The following is a 10,000-nucleotide window of genomic DNA, read 5'->3' as shown; positions in this document are numbered from 1 at the left end:
AAACTTACCAATACATGTTGTATTATTTTGTGTTGTAATGTCTTGTCGAGTTTCGCACTGTAACGGATCATGCGGTATTGTATGGTTTCGTATTGTATGTATGCATTCCATTGCATTGCATCGCATCACATCGTATCGTATCGTATTATAATGAATTGTACTGTATTGTATTATATCGGTATTGTACTGTTGTGTTCTCTAATGTGCTTTATGGTATTGTACTTTACTTTACTGTATTGTATTGCACTGTCAGGGTCTTTGCCCAAGACCTGCAGGAGCAGGGCTACAGCACGCACTACGTGGGCAAGTGGCACCAGGGCTTCTGTCGCCCCGAGATGACGCCCACTTACCGAGGGTTCAACACCTTCTACGGCATGTACTCGGGCAAGGCTGACCACTTCTTCCACATGAAAGGCAATGGCTACGACCTCCAGGACAACGTAGGCCAAGGGCCTACACGAAACTTCACCGCGGATTTGTCCGTGAACGGATCCTACTCCACTGAAATCTTCACCGACCGGGCGGTGGACATCATAGAGAAACACGACGAGACCAAACCTCTCTTCCTCTTCCTCTCTTACCAAGCAGTGCACGGGCCTTTCGAGGTCCCTGAGCATTACATCACCGACTACTGTGCTGACGTCACTAACGGGGGCGAGGCACGGCGCACGCGCTGTGGGATGATGGCGGCGATGGATGAGGGGATAGGGAAGGTGATGACGGCGCTGGAGCAGAGGGGGTTTGATGACAACCTCCTGACGATGTTCATCTCTGATAACGGGGGGCCTGCTAAAGACGGTGAGTTTGTTTGGCGCACACACGAGATTGCGTGCGTGTGTTGTGTGTATGTGTTTTTCCGTGTGTGTGTGTGTGTGTGTGTGTGTGTGTGTGTGTGTGTGTGTGTGTGTGTGTGTGTTTCATCTGTTTGTATCTGTACATGTTCCCATGTGTTTAGGTGTTGTGTGTGTGTGTGTGTGTGTGTGTGTGTGTGTGTGTGTGTGTGTCTGTGTGTGTCTGTGTGTGTAAGATATTTAACGTACATATTTAATAGCCTGCGTGTATACACACACTAAGAGGGTTGTGGCAGGAGAGAGGAGACTATTCTCTAAAGGTTGCACACAAAGCTCACCCTCTTCGCATATCATCTTTTTATCTGAAAAAGAACTTGAGATATCTCGTTGTGACAAGTCTCTGACGCTGTGTACTGCAGAGGGAACGGTCCTACGGTACCTGCCTCAGGGATTCTTCATCTTTCAAGTGGTCAGATTGGGTAAATAAGTGGTCTCTAGGCAGCCTGTACAGGAGGACTTAGATTCAAGGGGGTTCAGTGTGAACCATATACGCAACACCACACCTGCTTTTTAAAATAAGATCGTTCAGAAAATTGGTAAGCAAAGAGGAGTGATATAACTGCAGCCTACAAACCATACTGATGTACTGTGTCCCATGTCATATTTCCTATGTCCTATGTTCTGTGCCTTGTATTCTGTGTCCTATGTACTGTGTTCTGTATCCTGTATCCTATGTCCTGTGTCCAATGTCTTCTGTGAAATCTGTGTGCGAAATCCAGTCTGCTCTCCTCAGGAAGAGCGCTTCGCAACACGTAGAGCGCAACCTTTTTTTTTTTTTTTTTTTTTTTTTTTTACATTTTTTCCTGCCTACAATTTTATTTGGTTTCCTATCGAAGTGGTTTTTTTTCTATAGAAATTTTCCAGGGACAGCTCTTTTGTTGCCGTCGTTCTTTTATATGCGCTAAGTGCACTCTGCAAACGGGACCTCGTCTCATCCGAATGATAGCGTCCAGACCACTCCTCAAGGTCCAGTGGAGGTGGAAAAAATACTGGATATTATGGGATTCGAATCAGTGTGCTAGTGCCTGAACCCCCTTCGTGTGTATATGCAAGCAGAAGATCAAATACGCACGTTAAAGATCCTGTAATCCATGTCAGCGTTCGGTGGGTTATGGAAACAAGAACATACCCAGCATGCACACCCCCGAAAACGGAGTATGGCTGCCTACATGGCGGGGTAAAAACGGTCATACACGTAAAAGCCCACTCGTGTACATACGAGTGAACGCAGAAGAAGAAGAAGAATCAGTGTGCTCCGATTATCTGGCCTTCTAGGTGGATGCGTTACCTCTAGGCCAACACTCTACACAGTCCTGTGTCCTGTATCCTGCATCCTGTATCCTGTGTCCTATGTCCTATGTCATTAGTCATGTATCCTATGTCCTGTATCCTGTATCCTGCATCCTGTGTCCTATGTCCTATGTCATTAGTCATGTATCCTATGTCCTGTATCCTGTATCCTGCATCCTGTGTCCTATGTCCTATGTCATTAGTCATGTATCCTATGTCCTGTGTCCTGTATCCTGCATCCTGTGTCCTATGTCCTATGTCCTATGTCATTAGTCATGTATCCTATGTCCTGTGTCCTGTATCCTGCATCCTGTATCCTGTGTCCTATGTCCTATGTCATTAGTCATGTATCCTATGTCCTGTATCCTGTATCCTGCATCCTGTGTCCTATGTCCTATGTCCTATGTCCTATGTCATTAGTCATGTATCCTCTGTCCTGTATCCTGTATCATATGTTCTGTTTTCTGTGTCCTATGTCCTGTGTCCTATGTCCTGTATCCTATGTCCTGTATCCTATGTCCTGTGTCCTATGTCCTGTGTCATATGTCATGTGTCCTATGTCCTGTATCCTATGTCCTGTGTCCTATGTCCTGTGTCATATGTCCTGTGTCCTATGTTCTGTGTCCTGTATCCTGTATCATGTGGCATTTGTCATATGTCCTGTATCCAATGTCCTGTGTCCTATGTTATATGTCCTGTATCCTGTGTCCTATGTCCTGTGTTATCTGTCAAGTGTTCTATGCTATGTGTCCTGCATCTTATGTCCTATGTACTGTGTCATGTGTCCTATGTCCTATGTCCTGTGTCCTATGTATTGTGTCCTGTGTCCTGTGTCCTATGTATTGTGTCCTGTGTCCTATGTCCTAATTACTGTGTCCTGTGCACTGTGTCCTATGTGCTGTCTTATGTGTCAAGTATTCTATGCTATGTGTCCTGTATCTTATGTCATATATACTGTGTCATGTGCCCTATGTATTGCGTCCTGTGTCCTGTGTCTTATGTACTGTGTCCTGTGTCATGTGTCCTATGTACTGTGTCCTGTGTCTTATGTACTGTGTCCTGTGTCATGTGTCCTATATACTGTGTCCTGTGTCCTATGTACTGTGTCCTGTGTCCTGTGTACTGTGTCCTGTGTCTTATGTACTGTGTCCTGTGTCCAGTGTCCTGTGTCCTATGCACTGTGTCCTGTGTCCTATGTATTGCGTCCTGTGTCCTGTGTCCTATGTACTGTGTCCTGCGTCCTGTGTCCTATGCACTGTGTCCTGTGTCCTGTGTCCTATGTACTGTGGCCTGTGTCCTGTGTCCTATGCACTGTGTCCTGTGTCCTGTGCACTGTGTCCTGTGTCTAACCACAGTCAAAAAGAACTCGGCGGGGTCCAGCAACTACCCTCTGAGAGGCTTCAAGATCACGCCCTGGGAGGGAGGAACCCGAGTGCCCACCATTCTGCACAGCAAAACACTCCTACCTGACGCACCTTACACATGGAAAGGTCTCATGCACGCTATTGATTGGTGAGTATCAGATGATGACCTCGACGAGTCCATTGTAGACATACAGACAGACAAGAAAAGGAGAGAGAAAAGGGGTAGTGAAGTTCAATCATATACAGGTACTGGGATTTAGCACTGCAGTTCGAGGATGTCCCACGAGGCAGACAACACGCTCCTTGTGTATATATTTGTATTTGTATTTGTATTTCTTTTTATCACAACAGATTTCTCTGTGTGAAATTCGGGCTGCTGTCCCCAGGGAGAGCGCGTCGCTACACTACAGCGCCACCCATTTTTTGTGTGTGTGTTTTTTCCTGCATGCAGTTTTATTTGTTTTTCCTATCGATGTGGATTTTTCTACAGAATTTAGCCAGGAACAACCCTTTTGTTGCCGTGGGTTCTTTTACGTGCGCTAAGTGCATGCTGCACACGGGACCTCGGTTTATCGTCTCATCCGAATGACTAGCGTCCAGACCACCACTCAAGGTCTAGTGGAGGGGGAGAAAATATCGGCGGCTGAGCCGTGATTCGAAGCAGCGCGCTCAGATTCTCTCGCTTCCTAGGCGGACGCGTTACCTCTAGGCCATCACTCCACTGTATATGGTCCTCAGCCAGACTATTGGTATCACCCACATCGTCTGTCGGTCGACAGGTCCGAGTTCTCTCTCCGGTGTTCACCTCCAGTTCATCTCAGGTCGTCCCCACTTTCTGCGACCTGCAGGTGTCCCATCCGCAGCTAGAGATACAGTTCTTGCTGCGGGATTCCTGGTACATGTCCCAGCCAGTGGAGACGCCGTTTGCAGACGATGGCTGACACGAAAAGCAGAAGGGATCTCTCTCTGAACTTATTTGAAGTACGATCACACCATTTGATGCCAATGATCTTGCGTAGGGGATCAACACTGCATGTACTGAGATTTCACATTGAATGGGTACTAAGGTTTAGCAATGTATAGGTCCTGAGGTTTAAGACTGCATGGATACTGGAATTTAACACTGTATAAATATTGGGATTTAACGCTGTATAGGCACAAGGGTTTAACTCACTCAGTACGGCCAGTCCTCACTTCTCCTCTATACAGACCCTTCAGATGTCCAGTGGGTGTCTGAATGACCCAACCTTTAGCTTCCGTCGTCAGAATTGTGGTATTCTTTGTCAACATTCACCTCTTCAGTATAAGAGCCTTCCGCTTGCAATATTTTGATGATGGTAATTGGGGTGAAACGCTGTTAACGTCGTCTCTTTCGCCGTTCGTATGGAGAGAGTTAACCCTGTATAAGCATTGAGGTCTACTGTGTGCAGGTACCCGACGCTGTTGCGGGTGGCAGGATTTTCTGTGAACGAATCCAACATGGATGGCATGAACAACTGGGAAAGGATTGTGGCCAACTGTGACAGCAGGAGGACTGAGTTTGTGTACACCATCAACGACGTGAAGAACAACTCTGCCTTGCGGTGGTATAACTACAAGCTGATCGCTGCTAACAAACCTCAACCTGGTCAGTTGGGAAAGGGGTGGATGGGAAAGGGTAGGTGGGTGGATTAGCTGGGAAGGGGTGCCTGGTTGGGGTAGTTGGGAAAGGGTGGTGGGTTATTTCTGTCAGTAGAGCGCCGATCTCGCAGTCCTAATATTGTAAGTTCAAATCACAGACACCGATTTGAATATCAATCTTAAGTCATACACACGCGTCCTAGCATTCTAGTCTCCAACATCTGCCCCAACGGCTGTAAAAAAACTGTGGAACCTATTGGTGTCCAGGCCCTATGCCACCATCCTGCATTCTGAGGTCAGGACTAGTGCCAAGACCATCACTCGAGGTTTCGTAAAGAGCAGGGAGTTAATTACAAGTCCCAGTGAAAGGAACCCCCAAGACCCCAGCCCTGATATCTGACATCCCGCTTCCTCGTCAGCTGGTCTGTCCAGCAGGACACTACAACTGTCACAGTGATTAACATAGTGTGGGTTTCCTTATTGTGACAGTGATTCCGGTGGTGGTTGTTCTTGATGGTGTTGCAGGTGGTGTTGATGGTAATGATGATGGTGATGACGATGATGATTGTGATAATGGTACTGGGGATGATGATGATGGTGATGTTGATTGTGATGATGATTGTGATGACTGTGATGATGGGGGTAATGAGGATGATGGCGATGATGACAATGATGATGGTGGTGGTTGTGATAATGACGGTAATGATGATGATGGTAATAATGATGACGATGATGATTGTGATAATGGTACTGAGGATGATGATGATGGTGATGATGATTGTGATGATGGGGGTAATGAGGATGATGGTGATGATGATAATGATGATGGTGGTGGTGGTGATAATGATGGTAATGATGATGATGGTGGTGATGACGACGATGATGATTGTGATAATGGTACTGAGGATGATGATGATGGTGATGATGATTGTGATGATGGGGCTAATGAGGATGATGGTGATGATGATAATGATGATGGTGGTGGTGGTGATAATGATGGTAATGATGATGATGGTGGTAATGATGACGATGATGATGACGATGGTGATTGTGATAATGGTACTGAGGATGATGATGATTGTGATGATGATTGTGATGACTGTGATGATGGGGGTAATGAGGATGATGGTGATGATGATAATGATGATGGTGGTGGTGGTGATAATGATGGTAATGATGATGATGGTGGTAATGATGACAATGATGATGACGATGATGATTGTGATGACTGTGATGATGGGGGTAATGAGGATGATGGTGATGATGATAATGATGATGGTGGTGGTGGTGATAATGATGGTAATGATGATGATGGTGGTAATGATGACGATGATGATGATGATGATGATGATGATGATGTCACAGACTGGTGGAGCTTGCCTCCCGTTGGACAACCCAACATCACGGGGCCCAGAGGCAATTACCCTGACTACATGCTCTTTGACCTCGACAAGGTTTCTGTCTGCCTTCTGTCTTTCTGTCTGTCTGCCTGTCTGTCTGTCTGTTTGTCTGTATCTGTCCTCTCTCTATTATGCCCGACATTTTGTTTGGCGATTTTCTTTCGATTTATCGAAACAAACTGGAAACTATGAAAAATCTATACTTTGATCATAAGACATTGAGATATTGATGTGGGTTGCTTAAGAAAGATTATTTTTTTCCATTTCTGGCACAACAACTTAGGCTACGTTCACTTTAAACTCACCCAGTTGCTGACAGTAGCTGACTGAGAATTGTGCGCACGTCATTTTGTGCTTTCCCGCCATGTGTGCTGTCGGTAAGCAAACATTCTGTCCAGCTGTCATCAACAACTGTCACCAGCCAGCTTTTTTTATTTGTAGCGTGCAAATGGATAGCTGGTCCAAGGGACGGAACTCTTCAGTGACACAGCAATAATATTCGTTTCTTCTGTCTGGAGAACGCCGTATTGGTTCGATTCTGAGAGCAACTGGCTGTGTCTGACTGGAGTGTGTTTCTGGGTCAGGCTGATGGCATCTGACTGTATGGGTTTAGTGTGAACGTAGCCCTATGGTTCGACATACATACGTTCCTGGTGTGACGGGCGCAATAGCCGAGTGGTTAAAGCGTTGGACTGTCAATCTCAGGGTCCCGGGTTCGAATCACGGTGACGGCGCCTGGTGGGTAAAGGGTGGAGATTTTTACGATCTCCCAGGTCAACATATGTGCAGACCTGCTAGTGCCTGAACCCCCTTCGTGTGTATATGCAAGCAGAAGATCAAATACGCACGTTAAAGATCCTGTAATCCATGTCAGCGTTCGATGGGTTATGGAAACAAGAACATACCCAGCATGCACACCCCCGAAAACGGAGTATGGCTGCCTACATGGCGGGGTAAAAACGGTCATACACGTAAAAGCCCACTCGTGTGCATACGAGTGAACACAGAAGAAGAAGTTCCTGGTGGTGCAACAACAAAAAAAAGAAAAAAAAAAGAAGCAAGATTCGGATCGATACATGTAAGTACTAGTAATCCCCGTACCCCACCACTCCACAACTTGGTATTTTAGGTTTTGTTGTTCAGCAGAAATATCGAGCCTGAGCTAGGAAGACTTTGCCTCTTGATAGTGAACTCTGCTGCGTGATGAGTTTTCTGTTCCCTTTGGATATGTGTGCTGTAAACGAATTTCATTCGTCTTCTTTGTTATCATTATTGTTGTTTTTGTTAGAAAGATTATTAGTAGTATTGGTATTATTTGTCATCATCATCACCATCATTATCATCATCATCATTGTTATTGTTCATATCATCAAACTCCATATTGGCATAATTGGACAGGTGCTTATCAACGGAGATCAGTCAGAACCTTCTGACATTTCCATTAAGGGTCACACAGGGCTGTGTTCTGGCTCCAGTCCTGTTCAACCTTATCTTCACCAGTGTTCTCTGTCGAGGCAATGGTCCTGAAGCACTACTCCGTTGATCAGGACATGTCTTAAAGGATGCATTTCAAAGCAAACTGCTGCTCAGAAAACCAGCGAAAGGACACAGAGGTCGCCCATGTAAACGATATAAAGACAACCTCAAAGACAGTCCACAGTGTCTTAATGGTTGTGAACCGCTGCATTCCAAAGCAAACTGTTTAGCTTTCAGACTATTCTCAAATTCATTGCGGACCAAGTATTGTTCTAATGTCAAGTGCATATGTCTTTGTAACCTGACATGTAAGCATATAATTTTTGACTGTAGCTTGATGAAGCCTTATGTACACGAAAGTGTGTCTTCACAAGTGACTGAGAACATTGATGTTTTTGACCTTTTGCATTCATTATCAGTTGTTTCGCTTGTCAGTTAAACGACTTCTCTTTTGCAAAGTCCTTTAAGTAATTTCCTCTAATTGTATTTAGATTTTTTTTCAAATTTCACCCTCATTTCACCCTCATTTGCCCAGTTTCCCCCAACCCTTCACATTCATTCATATCTCCCACCTCTTCTAACCGATAATACTCAAATGCATTCATAAAAACTTTTACAAAATGTCTTCAATCATCGATATGTGTGACGGGACATTAAACAAAATTCCTCCTCCTGCTGCTGCTCAGAAAACCAGCGAAAGGACACAGAGGTCGCCCATGTAAACGATACAAAGACAACCTGAAAGACAGTCTACGGTTGTCTTAAAGGTTGTGAACTGCTGCTCAGAAAACTAGCGAAAGGACACAGACAGACACAGAGGTCGCCAATGAAAACGATATAAAGACAACCTGAGGAGGGACGCTCACTCAGTCTGGCTCCGCGACTAAGCCATTATTGTCGTTAGTAGGGGGCTTAGTAGGTGGTGTCCTAAGTACGTTAAAACAGAAAAGGCACCACTGAACTCCACCGAAGTGACTCAGCAGCAGTGCAGGGTCTCTTCTGGTGTGTGGCCTCCTGGCGACCTAACATCGATGGTTCCCTGTGGACGAGCCGACGCTGGAACTGCGAAGGACGAACCCGGGTGTGGCCGTGTATGGGGGAATCTAAATGAGCGGCGTGGGAGTAATGCCACTGAAACGGTGCAGATAATGGGGCAGCAAAAAAAAAAAAAAAAAAAAAAAAAAAAAAAGACAACCTGAAGGACAGTCCACAGTGGTGTGACATCTCCCCAGATGAACTTGTCTACACAGAGAAACTTCAGGACAGAGTACGCTGGTGTGCTCTTACGAGAACAGCAATGGAGACACTTGAAGAGGAACGTCACGGCAAAACTTAGGTAGCCAAAGAACGTCGCCACAGAAAAGCGTCTATCCCTGCAACATCAGCAGACTGCCAGTGCCCTGTGTTGGCCTGGAGGAAACGCGTCCGTCTACGAAGCGAGAGAATCTGAGCGCACTGGTTCGAATCCCGGCACAGTCGCCAGTATTTTCTCCCCCTCCACTAGACCTTGAGTGGTGGTTTGGACGCTAGTCATTCGGGTGAGACGATAAACCGAGGTCCCGTGTGCTGCTTGCATTTTGCACGCGTAGAAAAAAAAAACCCACGGCAACAAAAGGGTTGTCCCTGGCAAAATTCTGTTGAAAAACCCACTACGATAGGAAAACAAATAGAATTGTAGGCAGCAAAAAATACAAAAAAAGGGTTGTGCTCTCAGTGTAGCTACGTGCTCTCCCTGGAAAATCTGTTGTGATAAAAAGAGTAATACAATACGATACAATACAATACAATACAATACAATGCTCTACAAATCCAGACCTGTCCTGTAGAACAACTCTCGTGTGCATAGATACATACAGACACATCATCTTCCTTGAGACAGAGGGACAACTTGTACAGTAGTAGCAGTAGCTGCAGCAGCAGTAGCCTCATCATCATCATCATCATCATGACTATCATTAGCTCATCATCATCATCATCATCATCAACTACATACATACAC

The 10,000-nt window shown here is 45.5% G+C and overlaps 1 protein-coding gene across 1 annotated transcript in view; it reads left to right on the top strand.

The window, feature by feature from the left end:
* Positions 1 to 10,000, top strand: part of LOC143291628 (arylsulfatase J-like) — a 14,786-nt gene that overhangs the window by 4,411 nt on the left and 375 nt on the right. The window contains exons 4-7 of the mRNA XM_076601593.1: positions 254 to 798; positions 3,497 to 3,653; positions 4,936 to 5,132; positions 6,491 to 6,579. Coding sequence (XP_076457708.1) covers positions 254 to 798; positions 3,497 to 3,653; positions 4,936 to 5,132; positions 6,491 to 6,579 — 988 coding nt within the window. The remainder of the gene's footprint in view (positions 1 to 253; positions 799 to 3,496; positions 3,654 to 4,935; positions 5,133 to 6,490; positions 6,580 to 10,000) is intronic.

The sequence above is a fragment of the Babylonia areolata genome, chromosome 17 (assembly GCF_041734735.1).
Source record: "Babylonia areolata isolate BAREFJ2019XMU chromosome 17, ASM4173473v1, whole genome shotgun sequence".
Classification (NCBI taxonomy): Eukaryota; Metazoa; Mollusca; class Gastropoda; order Neogastropoda; family Buccinidae; genus Babylonia; species Babylonia areolata.
This window is presented reverse-complemented; position numbering and strand designations above follow the sequence as displayed.